Raw genomic sequence first — 21,907 nt, forward strand, 5'->3', positions numbered from 1 at the left:
TTAGTACTTTCCATTGAAATTGATTCGATTTGTAAGTGTAGCTTTACTCATTTTAGTTTATTTTTAATCGACAACTCATTCGTAAGATGTGCCTTTAGTGTACTACTAAAATTTGCATAGATGACATAAGAAAATGTCATTACGTCAACTATCCAAACTTAGGCAGAGTATGTGTGCATTCATAATACTTTCATATATGCAAATTTAACGTAATAGTTACTACTCCAATAGAGCATTTTGCGGTGGCATCAGCTTCATGTATTAGAATGATTTTCTTTCGTTCAAACTTAACAAAGAATTGAAAGGCATAATATGTAGGTGGAACCCATATTAGCTTTCAGAATTGATTGAATTGCCGTGTTACAAGTTGAATTAAAAGAATATAACTTACTATGTACAATCTTGAACAATAACTGATGATGAGTAATGCGAAATAAAATCATTGAAAAAAAATGTTGGAGAAAGTCGAGAATAGACGCTTTTCCAATAAGATGACTCACAACAAAATTTAGCACACGCATTTACAACGCCATTACATTTCTAATAATTCTAAACTTTCAAGCGATGATCATAAACATCAATCTGGAAACCGAGAAAGCTATTTCGAAGCTTGAGTTCCATCAAATAGTTCTGCCTGTTTGGGGGGAACGGGTATTATGATGCTAATTGTTCGGGTAGTCGATTTTTTTACTGTGCCAACATACGGATGTCTGGATACGATAGAACAAAAGTTCGCTACATCGCCTTTGGTCGTCTGAATATATATAACATTTTAGTTTGTGTCTAAAACAATCTACTGAATTAACTATACAGTAAAATACCTAACAATCTACCATTAACGATTAATAAATGTTCATACTTATACAATGTCTTAGTTCGATATGGTGGCTGAGTGAAGCAAAGCAAACTTAATCACTGGAAGTCGTTTCGTTTTGTTTTTCACATTCAAATGATATATCTCGAGCTGGAGATCAGATTTTGAATAATTGCAACTTATTTGCTGACTAAATTGATAGATAGCAGAGTTCGAACGCGGACTGTAACGTGATAGAGATCCCGCTTTTTCTTAGCGTGAAACTATGATTTGTTTGTTTTCTTTGGGTTATGATTAATAATACACATCCATATACATTAGATTATTTTTCAATTTCGTGTAGTTACGTGAATCAATAACTTCGGCTGATTATTATTGTAACTGTTGCAATTGTTGTAATTATTATTGTTATTGATGATGTCATTTTCAGCAGAACTGGTTGTCACAAAGCTGCGTGCGTCTCTAGTTGTCCACAATTCTCGTTATACATTACCTGGTAAAAAAGATTGAGTTAATTAGTGATGTACATGGTATAGAATTTAATGAAACATTTTTTTCGGAAACTTGGTGAAATTCGCGAGGATATCTAGTGGAACTGAGATTTTTTCGAACTCGCTCTGCAGTAGACATCTTCTAATTCAACAGATTATAAGTATCCAAATTCAGCACTTGCCTATCATTTATATATAATTCTATCATTTTGATAACTAAACCTAGCACTAGAATTACAGCTAATAAGACATAGTCTGTGAACGTTTTTTTGGAACCTCTAGTCTAAAAAGGTGGGTAAATCCAAAAAGTTATACGTCTTGCATGAACTAAGCAACTGGCATGTTCCGAGTGATGTCTCGGAAAGACAAGCACAGAAGCTCTGGTTTACTGATGAGAATGCAGAATCCAAAACAGTTGTTTGGCTTGCGAACCAAAACGTCTGGTGCTATGCAAAAAACTGTTTTGGATTCCGCATTCACACCAGTAAGCCAGAGCTTCTGTGCTTGACTTTCCGAGACATCACTCGGAAAATACCAGTACTTAGTTCATGCAAGACGTATGACTTTTTGGATTTATATTTGAGCGTCTAGCTAGTGCCAGCTTTGGTGCTAGTTTAAATTTATCATCTAACTAGCCCAAAGACTGGTGCTAGATACTGATGAGCAGAATCCGAAACGCTGAAAACTAATTTTTAAGTTAGGTATTTTGCCCTCCCATACGAAAAAAACAATTTTTTTTGCATGGTATCAAAACCAAGTTTCATAATTTCCTTTAAGAAGAAATTCCGGAGACGTTACTCGTAGAAAACGGATTACAACAGTAAACGAACAAGAAAGCATCACGCTGAACCATAGATTCAGTAAATTCCCTTAGTAATTTAAGGGTGGCGTCTGGTGTAAAGTGCTCAAACCGTAAGTTATTTTGTTTTACGATTTTGAAGGCAAGGCAATAATGGACTTTCTGTGTAATTCTTAAGATCTATTTATACATTCATTGCGCCCGAAAAAAATTAAAGGATTTTGTGCAGGAAACGACCACGGCGACATTGAAAATGTAGTGTGCAATATAATTCGCGGCGTCGGCGGTAAACCATGATGATGAGTTATGTTCTATCAACGGCCATGCGGTAAACTTGGGTGGAAAGCACAACTCCTACCAGCAGATGGCAATGGATTCCTTACATTTCCTTTCGATCATGGCCATATGAGCCTGTCTAGTCTTAGTTTTCCGTGTTATATTTATAAGTGATTCGCTCTAGAATACCTATCTTTCAATTTCATTGCTTTCGTTTCTCTTAGTCTTAAATTTGCCGAAAACAGCCCACAAAGTCGATACAATAATCGAAATATCGCGCGTTTGCTCTCTTCACGGATTTGGTCGGACAAAGTATTCATTTTGTCAGTTAGTCGTTGACAACTGGATTGTCAAACATCAATTAAGTTATTTGACGCCAACGAAACGAAAATCATATTAAAAGTATGTACAGTTTTTCTGCACATAAATGAAAGCTAAAAAGAACTACTTAGACAGCGCGAAACCATGCATATGATATGCATTCATTTAAAAATTTATTTATTGCATATTTAGACAATTGCTTTGAAACCTACTTTTGTTGAGTCGATAAGGTTCAACCACAGACTAACAGACATAACACTATGAGGGAATTTCTTTAAAAAATATCGATCCGGCAATTTTCCCAGTACGCTAGCTCCACCTTTTATTCACAGTCCCAAACACTCATTTGCTGGTGGGTTACCCCCCTTAAAATGACCGTTAAAGTGGGCGACGCATTATTTTCGAGTGTTATGTCTGTTAGTCTGTGGTTCAACTTAGAGTTCTATTACAATATATTTCTTTCGTTTTGTTTAAGGTTGAACAGAGAAAGGGCAAAAATCGAAAACGAAAAAAGCAGTTTTTTTCTACACCGTGTGTTAGATCTTCATAAAAATCAATCAGCAGTACTGTAACAACATTCTACATAAGCTTATAAATGTATCACAATATAAAAAGAAAATGACATATTTGGTAGTTAACGATGTTTGAAACAAACAAATGCATTGCATTTGTTTTGAAAAAGTTGTATCATATTTTTAAAATTATGGGTTTAAATTCATCTCGAAGATCTTTTTACAGCTTTTTTGAGCGATAGTATGAGTGCGTCAGACTAATTATTAATGAATATTTTCAACTACAATTACTTTATAAGGACTTTTGTCTAGAAAAACGTGTTTTTCAAATGAATAGTTACTCAACTTTCACAAAAAAAAACTAAATTTCATTCACCTCATACAATAGGTACCTTTGATCCCTGCAACACTGGGTACTCTTGATCCCTATCACTAACTGTCACACACACTTCCGAAATGTGTAGGAATAGAAATAACCATTTACATAAAGTATCTGACAGTATATAAATTGAACTAAAATGTTTGTTTCGCGAACAAATTTTGATAAAAGTTATTGAAAGTTGGAAAAACCAGGCAAACAGCACTGATTTACCGCAAATATCTGGCTTCACTTTCTACTGATGTTAAAGTTTGTCGGGCATCTAAAAAGGTAGTCTTTTTAGTTTTTTTTGTTGTCAGGCTAGATGGTTAGTTTAACTTTCGTTACTATTAGTCATAGTGTGCTCTGTTTATTCAGCCCGAGTAGGCAGGGGATCAAGTTACCACATGTTTTTACAAAAATATCATATTGACATGATTTTCAAAATTGTTCATATTACTGACAGGACATGGTATTCGCAATTGCGCATTATTCACAGCTCTTACAATTCGAATTGACTGCAAAATGACGATTTTTGCAATCAATGTTTTCATTTCAATAAAAAGTTATGTGAAAAACAAACGTGGGATCAAGCGTACCCACTCTCCCCTACCGTTTTAAACAACAGCCAGCACGGTGCCAGGGGCCATGTATAAATGACGTATCACTTTAGGGGGTAGAGGGGTGTAGCAAATTTGTGACGATGTTCGACGAGGAGGAATATTGTGACAAAATGCTACAAGGGGAAAGGAGGGGTCGAAATTCGCCGAAAGCTACGTCATTTGTGTACGACCCCAATGGGTAGGGTTACGATATGGGTCGAGCTAACTAGGGCTCAACATTTTCGATACGCACAAATTTTAATCTTTTATGCGGAATGAGTACCTAAATAAATCGAAATGAGCAAGAGAGTGTGCCAGTGTAAATATATTAAATATATCTGTTGGCTACTGCTATCGTCTCCACTCCGAGGTTCGACCAGAGAATGAGCTCGCTCGAGCAATGCTGAGAGTTATATATCCGAGGATGACGTCATCGGCAAAATCAATACAGCCAATCAGCCACGGAAAGGAGGCATCACGAGCGGTCGGCCGCTGGATGCCTAGACCTGTCATCGTCCCCACCCCCAGCGGTAGCAGTGATCAAATGCAGCACTCATCGCAACGCATTGTCAACATGCCTGATTGCTGCTGCTGTTCTTTACGGCCCGACGTTCGACAGGAGCATGAACTCGCTGGAGGAATGATATTCTTTAAATAGTCGAGGATGACGTCATTCATAGAAGCGTAGTGTGCTGGGTGCTCAAATCTGTCGTACGAGACGCTATGGGCACGATGTTACTTGTCTGGCAAAAGAGCAACAACTGATTCACGCGGTACATTTTTTATAACTTTTCGTGTTCGTTTGAGTCACTAAGGTGCTCCCTATTGATGGCTCTGCCAGGGATAGATTGAATGATGTATAGGAGTTTTCACGTTTTCCGAGATCTATTCATTTTTGCTTGTTTTTCAATAGTGTGCAATTGAAATACAAAAACACTATCGCAGTAAAACATAATATCAGTAAATTCCGAATTGTTTGGTGATAACCAGACGGAAATCCGTTCATAACAAAGTTATTAGCGTTCAAAATAGTGACGCAAAACCGTGACATCGTTTGATTTTAGAGCTTAAAATGACACCCTGCCCCAGATAGTGCAGTAAGACATTTTCAATGTCAAAATATTTTCAGTCACACAGAGCATCAGATACGAGCGTTCCAAGAGTAGACTAACGCGGATGTTTTTTACACGGTTTCTCGAAATATCATGGATTTTTTTACACGGTATTTTTTTTGCACAAAACGCATCCCCCGTTCAAAAAAAGAAGTTGGTGTATATGAAATCGTTGTCCTAAACACCCTCTATTACATCACAGAGCTATTTGTAGGATCATTTCCATTATGAAAAACTAGCAGTGCTCCCAATGAATAGTTGATTGGCTCGGTTTACGTACACAGGTTTCGTACCGCGTAAAGAAATCGTGTTAATTCGATAATCCGCTTAACAAAAACCGCGTTAATTGGAAAATCCGCGTAAAAACCCTCAGCAAAACACTTAGAATGTTCTGTGAAGCTTTTTGACGGATTTTGCAAAAAAATATTCCTTTTGTCCTTTTGAATGTAAAAGATTAAACTTTTTCCTATAAAAGATCTATGTCCTGCAAAGAACTTAGAAGAATTTTGGCAGTTTTTTTGTGCGGATTTTGCAATTAGCACGGGTTTTGCAAAGAATATTCTAAGTCCTTTTGAATGCAAAAGACTTACAAGATTTTCTCAAAGATGGAAGAGACGGGTCTGGAAGACTCCTCCCGCACCTCAACACTACGGGTATTTTCGAAATGGTCTTAACGAGTAGGTGCCAGAAAGTGATTTTTGACACCATTTGGACATTCATGATGGCGGCTTTCGGTTTAGCGAAATTGTCTATACCCCAATCAATATGAGTATTTTCGGAATGGTCTTGACGAGTAGGAGACAAAGGCCGATGTTTGACGCCATGTTGAAATCCAAGATGGCAACTTCCGGTTTAGCGAAATCCGCCATAACCCAAACAATATGTGTATATTTGGAAGTTTAAGGGTTAGTAAAAATAGTTTTAATTAAATAGTTGAATTTACTTGAATCTTAGCAATGTGTTTAATTTGACACAATTCAAACCCCAAACGTACACCACATCCTTCTCCTTCTCTTCTCACTTCCAATCTCATCGCATTCATCTTGATGAACATATAAAAACATTTTGCATTTCGCTGGTTTACGATTAGATCTTATATTCGAGGAAGTTTTAGATGATCCCTCAGATATTTCATACGGGAATTTTGGTAGACCGGAAGTCGCCATGAATAATTTCAAAATGACGTCAAAATTCGACCTTTGTCTCCTACTCGTAAAGACAATTTCGAAAATACCCATATAGATGAAGTTGTAGAGAATTTATTTAAGCCGTTTAAGTCGCCATCCTGGATTTCCAAATGGCGTGGAAAATCAATTTCAGGCACCAACTCGTCAAGGCCATTCTTAAAATACCTACATTGATTGGGTTATAGCGAATTTCACTAAAAGTGGGTTATAGCGAATTTCAATAAACCATCTTGGATTTCAAAATGGCGTCAAACATAAATTTATGGCACCTACTCGTCAAGACCATTCCGAAGATAGGGGAAACCCGGGGCTTTTTGGACCTACCAAAGCAAATCGTCCTTTTAGGCGGATAGATGTGATAAAATTTACAAAGGCCCTAATTGTTGATTTGAACCTCCGGCTACATTTTAGTGCCGTAAAAGTTCATTTGCATCACTCCATGGACACCCATTTCCCCGTCGAGGAGCGCCGCGGTGAACACGATAACTCTTGATAAAATTGTCTGACACAGCTTAAACTTGGAATTACTTGATGAACCAAACAGAATAGGAAAGGAGTTCAAGAAAACTGAAAAAACTTACATTTTTGTGTAAAATTCGCTCACATAGGAAGAAAAAAAAATTCACTTTTCTGTGGTTCATCGACAGGCGTTGATTAATTTTTGGGTTACAGTATTCGCCAATTCGAAAAACGCGGTTTGGGGCCATCCATATACCACGAGGACAATTTAGGAGAGGGGAGGGGTCATGAGAATGTCCACGCTTATTCATGGGGAGGGGGGTGGGTGTATTGGAAATGTCCTCGTGGACTTTTCATCATATTTTGTCCTTTATAAGAAAATGAAATAAACTTGTATTGTCATTTCTGGCGTGAGCGCTTACTTAAATTTTTTTTCAAGATTTTGAAATAGTCAAAGTACTTATGACAGCATAGTGTGTGATGGTAACTATTATAAACAAAATTGGAGGAAATCGCGTGAAGCAAAATCCGAGAAAAAAATTCTGTCTGACTCATTTTATTCAAATTTTGGATTTGAAGCTTGTGATTGAAATTACGGGCCAATACGAGAATCCATATGGTATGTACTAGAATACCCAGAAAAATAATGCATTTTTGAAAACTCAATTGGCCTACCCCTGAGTCGATTCCTAGTCCCACCAGGAGTACTTGCTCCAAATTTGAAGCAAATCGGACATGTCTAGCTACCGGACCAACGCGCCTGAAGTTTGTATGGGATTTTTCGACAATTTACATGGAGAAAACTCACTAGCTCGCATTTTCGCCGCTAGGTGGCACTGTATGCATCGTATTATCACTGTAAGTGAAAATAAGAAGGATAATTTAATTGTCTACAACTTTGTCGAAGACTGCTAGTCAATTCGGCTTTGTTAAAAGAAGTTATTAAACTTTTAACGAAGTGATGTCTGAGTCAGTTTTGCATGGGGCCTAGCAATACATGATTAGCTCAATAGTATGTTCATAAGAGTTGTAGTACATAATACTAGTTATGCTTTGGTTAGAAAATTTTAGTTCCACATGCGACCGCATAGAAGAGATTTTCGGAAGAATTGTTGCAAAATACCTGTTCTACAACTTTGTGGAAGACACCTCTATATCTCTTTCCATTGAAAAGTTAGTGTTGGCGTCCTCTATGGGGTAACATGTGGAACTAACATGTTCTATCCAAAGCATGACTCGTATTAATTACTATAATTCATCTGAACATAATATTGAGCTAAACCTAACGATTATTTCCCAAAATGTTTAGATTGTGCGAATCTCAAGTAGGGGAGAGTGGTTACGCTTGATCCCACTTTTGTTCTTTTTTCTCAGAAGACCAAAGAAGTGTATGATATTCTGTGGTTGAAGTTTGCACGGTTTTCATTAGGTTTTTCTTCACCATAGTAGTCTAACACAGGATAGTTTTCTGAAAATCCATTTTTTATGAAATTACCCGAAAAAACTAGAAAGTCCACGTGGACATCCTAGGGTGGGGGTAGGGGTACAAGAACTGTCCACGCTTGTCCATGGAGGAGGAGGAGGAGGGGGTTAAAAACAAAGGTTTTTTGTCCACGTGGTATATGAACGGCCCCATTCAAGAAAAACGCTATTAAAGGGTGTCCCACATAAAATTTCATCACGGAAAAAACGCTGTAAAAATAATCCATTTGGTATTTTATCTTGCAAATTTGGGTAGAAGTAGTTAAGAGTGTTTTATTCACACTGTATTTTTATCGCTGTCAGTTTTTCCAAAATTGTTGCCGATAGATTTAAATCTGCGTGTGTTATACCAAATAGGTGCGAGGATTGCATGGCTGTTTAAAACAAAAGAAGTTCAACGTGGCCACCGAGATTGCGGGAGACTATTCTAGAGGTTCAATACTAACGATCAAGCGGATAAAAAAGAAGCCGATTTTATTTGCCCACTACACCAGACGTCTCCCTTAACTGTAGAAACACATGATAATCGTCGGTGTTCAACTTATGACTAGCGCCGTGCTTTGAATCGCAAAGAGAAAATAACTTGTTCTTTTCAGTTCTTGAATAAAAAAAACGAAAAATGTAAATTGTATTAAATAATGATGAATTTATAATAACTGATAAAGCAAACATATACATACAATTACTAAATATACATAAAAATAAAAGGAGATACATTGTATACCGAAATAGCTGGTACTATAATACATCGAATATAAGCTTGTTCATAAAATATTACAGTCGTTTAGAAGGTGTCAACTTCTAGCAGAGAAAAACTCTGCCTAATAGAACCAAAAAAGCAAACAGGCAAAAAATGCAATCTACTGTTCACAAACACTCTCTGGCTGAAAAACGTTGCCACTGTTAACTGGCGGTGGCAGGCGTTTTCTTACCTGATGTCACAAACGGGCCTACGTAATTACTCGGGAAGAGTCCGGTGGTACCATTTAGCTCACCACGCCACCATTCCGGTTCGTCCCTTCCTAGCACACTGATAATGTCGTCTTTTTCGAATGACAGCTCATCGTCATTCAGTGCTTTGTACGGGTAAAGAGCTATTACTTTATCTAAAAACGAATTAGAAATCAGTGATTTTTTTAAATTCCAGCAGAATACGGATGTTACCGAGAATTGTTTCAGTAAGTTCTACTTTGCTAGCTGATACAGGAGTGTTGCGGCCACTGTTTCGACCACCTTGGAGAACCTTAACGTAAGTTGCTGGGAACCAACCAATTTGCCGCCGTCTTCCTTTAGCCTACGAAAGAAAATTTGAATATTTTCAACGAATGCACACATGATAGTAGTTTTCAAGCGATGCGTACCTGTAGTTCACCCTCCCACCAACCGGAGTCAGTCTTCTTTCTGATCATAATAAGCTGACCACGGGTAAGGGACAGCTGTTCTGAACTGGTAGCCTCGTATGGTGCTATAACTTGTGCAACTTCGCCCTTCTTTCGCAAACTAGGAGTAGCCGAGGACATTGACGAGTAACGGATATTTTCCTCGTTGGCCGCAGGTGCCGGAGCAGGTTGAGTATTGATTTGAGAAACTTCGGAATCCGCCTCGGCCTGGTTTCGAGCGTCTTCGGCATCCTGTGTCGAATCTTTCCGTTTCGATCCCACATCCAGAGGTTGAATTCGCTGTTGATCGTATGTCTGCTGATTTCCATTGATGGTCTCCTAAAAATGCACCATTGATCGATTTATTTTCAGGAGTTATGAGTAGTTAGCAAACATATTTACATCTTTTTCGGTTACTACAACACTAGCGTCTCTACTGGTCTCTACTGCATTACTTACAGATTCCTGTTTTTGTACATAATTCGAAGGGAAGATGCCTGTGCGATTGCCAATATTACCAGTCCACCAGTCGCCGTCTTTCTTACTCACAGCTATAATCTCGCCAGTATCGAACACCAGGTCGCCGACCTCGGCTGATTGATACGCGTAGCAGGCAACGTAGTACTCGACATCCCCGTTGAAAGTCGCTGTAAATTGTTCATCAGCATTATTATTACCAGTGCTATTACTAACGTATTCAGTACTTGTTTCTTCTGGCGGCATGCTCCTGAAAAAAACAAACGAGAAAATTTGTTATCATTTTAATTTGAGTATGGAGCAATTCCACACAGTCTTGAATGCTGGTTGGATATGCTCTCGGATTTTCATGAAAATCGACATATTATTATTGGAATTGCTCTATGAATATAACGAAAGTCGTTAACTTACTCTACTGCACTCGGGGCATCATAGGAGATGGCGGTTGGTTCTGCATATGCAATTGTTTCCGCCGCTACCGGTGACACCACGGTGTTCAGATTGGTATCAACCTTCTCTACGTATGTTTCGGGGAACCATCCTGTGTGACCGTTTATCTCTCCTGCCAACCAACCCGGTTCAGCATTTTGTTCCAATGGTACCTGCATCCAATGTTAGATGGTAGCAGTGTTACAACTCTGATGCTAATTAGGAACTCCACGGTAATACTACTCACCATCACGATGTCACCCGGCTGGAATGAAATCTCGTCGGCGTTACGTGCGCTAAACTCGTAGACTGCCCGATATTTTACATAGCCTGGAGGAGTTTCGATTGCCTCGTTTGACGCCACCGATTCCACCGCCGAGGGGGTTGCACCCACGGGCCACGAGTTGGATGTATCCCAAGCGCTTGTGTAAGTTTCATTTTTGCGATTATTTTTCATCTCCAATATCTGGCAGGAGAAAATAACAGATAATTTTATCTGCAAAAGATCTAGCTTTCACTGGTTTACTCAAATTACCTGAATTCGCTGCATATCGTATTCAAGATAAAGTTTTTCGCAAGAATCAATTAGGTCGGTCAGTTGGGATTTCAACCCTTCCAGTTGCTCGCTATTAATTTTTATATCGGTAGTCTTATTTTCAATTTGTTGTTTTGTGTTTTCCAATTTGCCTTTTAGCTGTTGAATTATAATCTGTAAAAGTATGCGAACGCAGTTGTTACACTGACCAGCTGAAATAAATCACGTGTTCACGTACCTGTTTGTTCGAGAATTGCAACTGACTTTCAGTTTCTCCTGTTTTGTTCTTTGCATCTAGTTTAGTTTTCTCCTGGCTCAGATGCACTAGCCGTTGATTCTGATCCTTGACTTTAGCCTTCAGCTGAGCCATGTCACTCATCTGAGTGTCTCTGGTTGTTCTCATTCCGTCGATAGTACTCTTCACGTTAGTCACACCGACGCGGGTGTCGCAAATCCTCTGCGAAAGCTCTTTGATCTTCTCATTGAATGTACTCAGTTCAACGCCCAGTGATTGATTTTGAGCTTTTAACTTGAGAACATTTTCCTGCTCGCGCTGGCGCTGCTGTTGCATCTCGGAAATCTTTTGCGCTTCCCATTCCTGCTGGCGTTGCTTTTCCATTTCCCTGAAACAGTGCAAAATTTTAAATAAACCATACCAAACTGCGCAATTAAATACATACTTCCTGGCCAGTTCCTTCTTTTCTAGCTCACGTTTGCGTTGTTCTTCGCGCTCTTGCTCAAATTCTCGCTGACGCTGAAGCTCCTTCTCCAACTCCTGCTGCTTTTTCATTTCAGCTTCCATTTTAGCTTTGCGGATTTTTTCCTGTTCCTCGCGCTCTTTGCGTTCGCGTTCATCCTGTTATTAATTTTAGAAAAGAAAACTATCAACTTTAAAATCCCGCAAAACACAAAATCGTGCGCTCTGCCATAACAATCCCCGAATATTCCACAGAATTAAACTTTCGACGATGACTAAAAATCGTACCTGTTCCTTTTTCTGAATGTCCATCAACGTTTTACGCCTTCTTTCGAGCTCAGCTTGACCCTTGTCGAAATTTTCCTTACGTTTGTCCTCGAATGATGCTGCATAAAATAAACATCCTTTTAGTTGAACTTATCTTATTGTACACACTATATCAATTGAATTAATACTAACATTGAGGCAGTCCGGAGGTGGGATCAGCTTCGGCGGCCGCAACGTGTGGTGGTGCTCCTTGCGAGGAAACTGAACCATGCCTGGAACCGACCACAGAACCGTGTCGTGATGTAGCCTTCCGGAAGGAAGGTGGGATCAACTCCGGGGGCAAGGTGGGGGCAATTTTCTCCCCTTGTAACGCTTGGTCGCAAAGGTACATGGCAAGCACGAATTCTTCACATCCCAAACGGCCGTCGGCATCGATATCCGACAAGGCCCAAATCTGAGCTAGAATAGCTTGTGGTAGTTTCGATTGAACCAAAATATTTCGAGCTTGCGGTCCGGTGAGATATCCGGTACGGTTACGGTCGGTTGTGTTGAATAGTTGAGTGTATTTGAGCTTTTGCTGTCCTTTGATGGCCCACTCAGATTGTCTGCGGATTGATTTCGATATTATTAGAAAGTATTGGTGTAATGCAACTAAACAAGTACTTACGGAGATTCGATAGATGGTGCTCGCTCCGAAACAGACATAGAGCGTTGCGGCGTTCCTCCGCCCGAATGTGGCGGTGTAGGTGGTGCTGGAACGACAGCTGCTGCCACCGGTTGATGTACCATGCTTCCCATGACGGATTGCATTGCCATAACTTGTTGAACGCCAGCAACCAGCGGTGGATTAGCGACTGCACCGATCGGTTCTATTAAGGGTTTTGCAATATTCGATTGAACGGCGGTCATTCCTCCGAACCCAGCAATAAGAGGCTGTGGGGGTATCATCGGTGGAATAGATCCGGCATTGGGAATCAATGGTTGCATCGGAATTAATGGTGCTTGAGCGGTTGCCATAACTGGTTGCGGTGGTATTGCCGGCCTCGCGGGTGCACCCGGAATTATTGGCTGCTGGCCCATAGTTGGTATTTGATTGTGTAGCATGGGGGGAACAATAGCATGAGGGACAACTTGCGGGACTGCATGAGGGATAACTTGCGGGACTGCATGGGGTACCATTTTCGGCTGTGGCGGTACAACCGGTTGCATACTGGAAACAGAATTACCAAGGGATTTCAACGGATCCAGCGGGCTAAGGCCTGAAGTAGGGGTTAGCGTAGGCGTGCCACCGACTGCCGTGAGCGATGCAATCAAACTTGGTGGAAGCGTTTTTGGTATTTCAAAACCACGGAGCTTTAGATTGATCAGCTTGCATGCGATGCTGAATTCACCCAAAGTCATTTTGCCGTCCGCATCCGTATCAGCTAGAGCCCTGTAATTGAAAGCAATACATATTATAGTACAAGTGGGTATTTTTTGTTTTAAATTAAGTAGATTCTATTCATCTAATTTTAAAGTCATTAGGCATATTTATTTTCATTTTTGGTTGACGGTGCTATTTTTACATTTTTTAGAATTCCCTTTCCCGTTTAGAGTGTCAGTCGTTGTCGCGGTCACTATCTGATTCTCCTGTAGATGGCGAAACTTCCCCTTTCCAAAGGTATACCCAGATAACTCAACTGAGCCATGGATAGTGTTCTTCCGATCCAAAGCAACCAAATCTCTAAATCAAACCAGCATTACACGCGATTATTCGACCGTGAGTGATATCTGCAAGGTACGGCCTAATCTCTGGCACGTTGTTTTTGGTCGCCTGTAGAATTGTTCAAGGATACTTCGCCACATGTTCTTTTAGAAAATTCTTATGCTTGCTTGCAAACCAACGAGCGCCTAATTCTGATGACCCACCTGAAAAGCGATATCTGGGGATTTCTAGAAAAAAATGCGGGGGTTCTTTAAGTGTTTCAGTTGAATAATCCTAGTTTGTGTCCACTCGCATTGCTCCATTCCAAGCAACGAGATGGCGCACTGTTTAGCTAAGCTGGGCGCTTTAGAAAGAGACATCAACGAAAGACCAATCAAGTTGATTATTAATTATTTCTCGTCAGAGGACGCTAGAAAGTAATAGGAAAAATGGGCGATTGCTACCTTATATCAACGAAGCCTTAATTCAAAGGATTGAATATAGGTAGGGAGTTCATTGGTTTGATTTCCCGTCTCATGTCCAATTGATTAATATTCATTTTTGCTAGCCAAAAATTCAAATAGTTATGGCCAGCTAATATTCTGTTTAGTGTTCTTACTTCTATGCTATCTAGTTGCATGTCTTAGTACCAAGGTTTTTTTGGAATTCATTTACCTATCATATTGAAATTTTTTAAACCTTTACCCTCTTCCATCGCAATTTATTTGTACCATTCGTTCGTTTTCTGTTTCAGTTGGTTTCTTAATCGGTTCCTCATATTGTGTTCTAGAAGTTTGTTACATATTGCTGTGCTTGATATACCGTGTTTCGCTAGTTCGTCCGCTTTTTCATTGGGCTCATTGGATTCCAACGCGAGCAGACATTCATTGTAGGACTGTTCCAGTGCTTAGTAGTTTGTCACCGATTTGTGCCATCAATTCGTCTAGTTCGTCTTCTTCTTTAACGCTGTCATTATGGTGCATTCTTCTTCCAATTTTATATTTATCTCAAGTCCTGTGACTGCTTCGTAGACTCCTATTCCACATCTCTCTGATGTCTTCGACGCATCTGTATACATTTGTTTCTAACCGTAGTAGTCCGTGTGAACCAACTCCATGGTAATGGCGAACATCGTTGTCTGCGTCGTATTTTTATTGTTGATTGTTATTCCTTCAACTTGACTATGGATTTCAATGTTCTGATTTCTTCTTATAGTCGTGTTCTCATATACCTTGATTAGTTATTCTGCGTGGTTCAAAAATGTTCTTTCTAGGAGCGTGTACATTTTTTCTTCCAAGCGATCTGTTGGATCCAATTGCAGGAGATAGTTGCTTACTGGATCCTTCATAATCAGATGTTGTACTATTCGTTTTTTCGTGGTATAAGTTTTTCTACGCTGTTCAAGTTAATGAGATTGGATTTTAGTAGTATATCTGTAAGGTACTTTGTTGTTTTTCCGCAGCCCCATATTTCGTTGCGTCCGTTGAAATAGCCACCTAGTACATTAATGACCCGTTTTTATCAACCAACCGATAAATTTTGGTTGATAAAAAGGGGAAGTTGATAAAATCGGGATTTTTTTAACTTCCTTTTTCAATCCTACATAATTTGATAATCGTCTCAAATTGTTAGTTTGCAGAAAAATTAAATCTAATGCCGTATCAGTGCAAAAAATCGTATTCAACCGCACCGCTCGACAGTTGTCTAATCCAACTTCCAAGCAAAGGATCGATCTGAAATTAGACTAATTATGAATTTTTGGAAGCGATGACAGAAATGCATAGTTGTACAGGATCGATCTCACTATAGCAGTTATTAATATCGTACCCATCTCTTAGTTGACACACTTAATATTTGCTTTTTTGATTATTTTATTTGTGGGACAATTATGCGTAGAATTTCAACAGTGGGAAAAACAGGCTTGTAATGTTTTAAGAGTTTTCATCATCAAACAATATTTCGTAACGGATATCAAAGAATTCGGAACTGGCACGAGTATTTATTATGGAGATGGGCGGTTTGAGCCTAGGTCAGTGGCTTTCGACTGGCATGACCCATTCTCGTTGGTTCGGACTGGTTGTTACAAGTGAATAGATCAATCCCCGTGGATGACATAGGAGATAACAATAGAAAACAGGAACAAGAATAAGCTATTGATTCAATTCGAAGTTTGTTTAGTGATGACTCAAGTGCGCTGGCAGGAGATCGTTTTATAGGAGTAGATAAACTAGAGAACAGACATCACAGTCTCTGAGACAAATATGCGCTAAATTGTACCCTCGGGACCGGGATTTACAGATATTCCGCAAAAAATAGTCTTTGGTTTAAATTTTGTTTGCAGTTTGTCATGAACTACGACATATTTAAGATATAATATTGCTAAATATGCAATTTTTACTACATACGGTGTCTCTTTCAATTGTTATGTTTTACACGGAGAATATGTGGAAGTGTGTTATTTTATCATGAAAACACACAGCATTGATTTTTTTGAGAATTCAAGCAAAATGTGATTCTAGTTTTGGGTCGAGGCCGTAAGGCTGAAAATCATAAAGCCGAAATTACATTAGGCCGAATTCAAAAGGCTGAAAAATCAAAAGGCGGACTGTCAAAAGGCAAACTTTCTGGAAGGCGGAATTTCAAAAGCCAAACTTTTCAGAAGGCAGAATTTTGAAAGGCAAACCTTTTTAAAGGACGAAACAAAACAAACAAAGCAATGATAATAATGTGCTACTATCCATTACCTGATATTGATTATATTTCGAGTGAATACATTTTATAATTGATTTTGCCTTTTTTTAAATATGAGTAGTTCTTTTTAGTTTCATTTTTGAAATTTTTATGCTTGTTCACTGTTGCAATTATGAATACTTGGCTATGACTTACGTTTTAGTACAGTATAATGTAAAACTGCGATCCACCAGACGTATGTTTTGTTTTGACCATTATTATTATGATCGCCAGTGGGTTTTGGTTTTCCATACAGCGTTTCAATAATTTAAATTATCCTTATTATCTTTCTTTATATCATGAGCTGTTCTTTTGAATTATATACTTCATCATTTGTGAATTTCGCTAAATTTTTCAAACGATGATTTATGGAATGAACTTACATATATTCAACCATCGGTTGTTACACTGATCTAGCACTTGGGGCGAAGCCAGTGTAATGCGATTTTGCCGCATAACCGAGACCAAGGATCCGAAGCGGCGCAAAGCCGCTGAGGATCCGCCGGGCGAGGTGGCCGCCGACCCGCCGTCGGAAGCGGCGGCCCCTCGCAAGCAAACCTGTGATCCACTCGTTTGCCCGGATTACTCAAACATGGGGGCTATAAATTAGTTTAGGTCCGACGGAGCGACAGCGATGTCGGACAGCACGCGACTTGAAGCCATGTGGCGTAGCCACATTAGGCGTAAATGTTTTTTATTAATTGGTAAAGAACAATAATCTAATTTTGGTTCAAGTACAATATTAGTACTATTAGTAAACAAACTCATTTAAAGTTTTTTAAATGTTTAGGTAGTTACCGTTATGCTCAAACATTTGAGCTACATGCCAGCTGCTTACAACTGCATAACTGTTCGTATTCCCGGTTTACTCGAACATAGGGATTGATTCCTTCTTTCAAATATGAGCAGTTCTTGGAATCTGTATGCCAAATAACTCTTGCACGCACACTTGTGATCACTTCGGCTACCCAGTTTACTCAAACATAGGGGATGATTCCTTCTTTCGAGCATTCTTTGAATCTCAATTAAAATCGCAATGAATGCACAATTTGACAAAGGGTTTGGTGGATTTTTTAGAGCATTAATTCTTCTTTTGTATTGGAAAGGTTTCGTACGTAAACGTGCGATCCTCCCGATTTACTCAAACTTGAGGCGATTAATCAATCAGGAACAACACAATGTGAAATAATCGAATAATAAAAAAAAGTTTGCCTTATGAGATTCAGCCTTTTGGGTTTTCGGCTTTTTGAGTTTTCGCCTTTTAAGTTTTCGGCCATTTGATTTTTCGACCTTTTTAGCATTAGGCCTTTCGAATTTTCGCCTTTTGAAATTTCGCCTTATGTTTTTCGGCCTTTTGATTTTCAGCCTTTTGATGCTAAATCCTAGTTTTCAATTACCTTAAATAGGACCAAAATTGGGTAAACTACCTTACATTTTGACTGCTACCGAACAATGCAAGACTCATTACCTTAATTGAATACAATTGTAAGATTGTAGGCCGGAATTGCTGGCATAAAATAATGAATTAACGGGAGGTTGATAAAATCGGGTACAAAAAGTTGGGGGGGCATAAAAACGGGGGTGCATAAAACCGGGAGTTTATAAAAACGGGTCGAAACTGTAGAACATTTTTTTTATCCCTTTATGGGCAGCTAGGGCCGAGGGTGGTGGCTAGCGGGTTTCATACATCCTTGACCTGACGGACAAAGCTATGGTGCCTTGAACACAGGCTACGCAGATCCAAGGCCATCATTGAAATGATAAGTTCTGCGTTTGAGATGTACTTCCCCCGGTTGCCAGACGAATACCTATAATTATTACTTGTTGCTTTGTATGTATGAATCTAATGTTCAGTCCTGGGTGGTGTATGCGTGGAAGGTGTGGTTTTTAGCGTTCGAGTCCAGGAGTGCATATCTGTCTGAGTTAGCGTGGGCGTTTACTAATTGTGTAATAGTGTGATCGCTAAAGGCTCGAGCATTTGAATGCTAGCGTGTCTCTAACTTTGCGTGCATAAATTCGATATTAGATTCGTGTGGCCATTTGCATATTCACGTGTATTTTTGAACTATCGCGCACGGACCCTGAATATGATAATTAATTTTTAGTGTATGGTAGAGGAACGTGTTGTCTAGTGAATATGAGCATCATTCTTGATTGGTCCAACTGAAGGCATGAGTCTAGGCTGATCGAGAGTAGAGAATTCCGAATGTAGCCGGTCTATGATCGCGCGAGAGATGGGTTAATGCTTGAGACCGCGATTATAAAGTTATAGGTGCTGAAAAGTTCACTTAAGTAAGGGGGTGTTTTAATGTTGGCGAAATTGCGAGCGTAGGTGTGTGTGGATGATTGAAATTGTAATGTAAGTTCGCGTCTCGTCCTGTCGTGTCTGGGGTTTCCAGGCTACATGCATTCACCAGATGAGACTAGCTTACGTCAGCTTACTTGTGCACTGGTTTCGCAGAATCGAGGCGATCATCGAAATGATAGATCCTACGAGTGAATGCACTTGGCCCAGTCACCTGTCAAGCATTTGTGTATTTGTGTGTGTTGAGATATGTGTGGAGCCTGTAAATAATATTTTAATACGGATAATATTTTATACGTCAAAACAAGAAATATGTAATATACTACTTACAGTTTGTTGATCGTTCCTACTTATCTGATTCCATCGAGTATGAGAATACATCTCCATTGTTCTAAAACTTGGCGACGTCTGATGGCAGAGAAGAATCATTGTTGGCAGCAATGTTGCTCTTCTTGGATTATGAGCTCGAAAAGGTCATCACAAGAATATAACGCATGAGACCGAAAATAAATAAAAATAATATAAAGAGAAGAGTTAGTATTGTTATTGAGTATTACTAATATGCCGATTTTTTTCGAGAGTTGTCCTACTGGAGCTGTAGAGCTAATTCATTCAATTAAGGCATGGACCTAGACTTCTAGAATCGAGGATAGAGACTCCCGGACGTGTACGATTCATGAATGCGCGAGTGCGGGGGACTGTAGGTTCACGCTTGAGACCGCGCCCGAGTGATTACAAGTGCTAAGACGTTCATACTATTACCGGGATGTTATAATGCCTGGAAGAGCGCGAGTATAGATTGCATGGATGGCCGCGAAGGGCTCAACCATTTTTATATTTGTCTGTCGTATGTATGTGACTTTGTGTGTATACATTCGATTTTTATGTAGTTTAGTGGATATGAGCACTATATCTTCGATTGATCCACCTGAAGGCATTGGACCTATGCCGCTAGGGGCGAGAATAGGGGATTCCGGTCGAAACCGATTCATGATCGCGCAAACGCGGGCATTTGGAGGTTCTCTCTCTCTCTCTCTCTCTCTCTCTCTCTCTCTCTCGAGACTGGGATTGTTAATTTATAAGTGCCAAACCATTCACTCAGTCACCGGGGTGTTATACTTTTTACGAGATTGTGGGTGTGGTCGTGCGTGGATGATCGCGAAGGACTCGAGCGTTTGTATGTGGACGTTTTTGTCGCGTGTGCCAGTATGTATGCAACTTCGCGTGGACACATTATTTTTATAAGCGTGTGGCCATTCGCATGTTCGCGTATTCTTCAATGATCGCGCGTGGACGTCTTGTCTAGTTTCTACCTCTATTGGTCCAACTAAAGACATGAATTTGGGCTACTAGGATCAAGGGCGGAGACCTAAGACGTGACCGATTTATGATTGCGCGAGCTTAGGTTCTTAGGTTCCAACGTTCACCTAATCTATCGGGGAGTTTGAATATTGGCGAGATCGCGGGCGTTCGCACTTGTGAACAGGTTTGTGTTATCGCGTAGGCCACGTTTGTACGTTTGGAATGAGAGACTGTTAGTGTACATGAGCGAATAAGCGATTTGTGTTAGTTAATGTTAGCATGAATCTAATTGAAAATACAGCAACAAAAGAAGAGCGCCTGCAGAGAGAATTGGGCCCAAAACCCACATTGTATATTATTTGACCATGGCAGTGGATAATAAAGGTCGCCAAGTTAAGTACTAAAATTGATCACAATGTAGCTTAGCTAAAAAGAAAATAATCGTATCCCAAGTTTCTGTGATATAATCACTGTAATACTGCTTTGGTGGGAAAGCCCCCGGACCGCATCAAGGTACAGTATCATGCCGAGGGGGGTCGAAACTGTAGAACATTTTGAAAACTTTTGATTTCTCCTACGATGATATTAAGTCCATTCATTATGCCGCTTATCGTAATTCTGAGGTTGATATGGTCGGTGTTAAGTCAGACCGGACCAAGAAGCAAAATATTGATTTCGAGAAAAACGGGTTTAAAGTTTTGAATCGCTGCATCCTCTTCGTTATAATTGGAAATTATTTTTTGCAATAATTCTTGTTTATGGTTACATATTTCACATCTGGCAAACGTCGAATGTAGCAGAAGAAATTCTTTATCCAGTGTTATCATTATCTCATTTTTTAATGTTTTGCGACTTAGTCCGGTCTGACTTAACACCGACCATATAGACTGTGATTATGAACAGATTGATACTAGTAATCTTGATTCCTAGCACTTCAAACATATTCGTTGGAGAAAGTTTTAGTAAAGGGTAATTATAAGGATATGTTCTCCTCCACCTGTTTCCGTTTGTCTTGGTTAATTTTGTGGTAACAAGCTATATTTAGGGTGCTGCTTTTTTCTATACCTGTCCACAGTTCTGCTAGGATGGCGGCAGCGTATTTGTTGCTATGTAACTCATGTGCTAGTTCTAAATTTTTCCACAGCCTCTGGATATTATTCTGTAATACCTTGAACTTGCTGATCATTCACTAAGGAATTCGACTGTTGCTCCTCCTCAAAATATCCTAAAGTTACTGCCATGCCGCTAAGATACTCTATTAATTATTGGTAACCATCAGTGTTTCAAATAAACCAAACATTTCACACCAAGGAGCCAGTTTCCAAAGGAGCGGTGGAAACCAATCATTGCTACGCACGTTTCTGGGAGTGAGTATAACAATCAAAGCAATCCAAGTGGGTTTTGACTCTTAGGTTTTCACTCCTGGTTTTGGCTCCTCCTGTCCACTCCGGTTTGTGATTCTTGTTCTATCGCCTCTTATAGATCGAATTCAATTACAAACTTTGATAACAGATCTTCAAAATTTGTATGTTTAATTTCTCAATTATTTTAGAACAAGGTACAGGGTGCGGCAGCTGGATGTATCCTTTTTCAACATTGAACAACTCCGCCATTTTTTAGCCGTTTTCACAAGTAAACAAGTCTTTTTAGGATATTTTATGCCATTTATTATAAACCAGGTTTGGAAAA

At 39.5% G+C, this 21,907-nt stretch overlaps 1 protein-coding gene across 3 annotated transcripts in view; it reads right to left on the reverse strand.

The window, feature by feature from the left end:
• Positions 1-321: 321 nt before the first annotated feature.
• Positions 322-21,907, reverse strand: part of LOC131682194 (intersectin-1) — a 33,410-nt gene continuing 11,824 nt past the window's right edge. The window contains exons 2-15 of one of the 3 annotated variants that reach the window (XM_058963512.1): positions 12,865-13,629; positions 12,390-12,802; positions 12,219-12,316; positions 11,914-12,089; positions 11,472-11,856; positions 11,234-11,407; positions 10,946-11,164; positions 10,681-10,871; positions 10,497-10,519; positions 10,195-10,439; positions 9,775-10,131; positions 9,578-9,707; positions 9,346-9,519; positions 322-1,307 (exon numbers count right to left, since the gene is read on the reverse strand). In XM_058963512.1, the coding sequence (XP_058819495.1) occupies positions 1,297-1,307; positions 9,346-9,519; positions 9,578-9,707; positions 9,775-10,131; positions 10,195-10,439; positions 10,497-10,519; positions 10,681-10,871; positions 10,946-11,164; positions 11,234-11,407; positions 11,472-11,856; positions 11,914-12,089; positions 12,219-12,316; positions 12,390-12,802; positions 12,865-13,629 (3,361 nt within the window). In that variant the 3' untranslated portion in view covers positions 322-1,296. Of the gene's footprint in view, positions 1,308-9,345; positions 9,520-9,577; positions 9,708-9,774; positions 10,132-10,194; positions 10,520-10,680; positions 10,872-10,945; positions 11,165-11,233; positions 11,408-11,471; positions 11,857-11,913; positions 12,090-12,218; positions 12,317-12,389; positions 12,803-12,864; positions 13,630-21,907 lie in introns of all 3 variants that reach the window. The other 2 variants (XM_058963511.1, XM_058963510.1) reach the window with 2 other exon arrangements.

Source organism: Topomyia yanbarensis, chromosome 2, assembly GCF_030247195.1.
Source record: "Topomyia yanbarensis strain Yona2022 chromosome 2, ASM3024719v1, whole genome shotgun sequence".
Taxonomy (NCBI): Eukaryota; Metazoa; Arthropoda; class Insecta; order Diptera; family Culicidae; genus Topomyia; species Topomyia yanbarensis.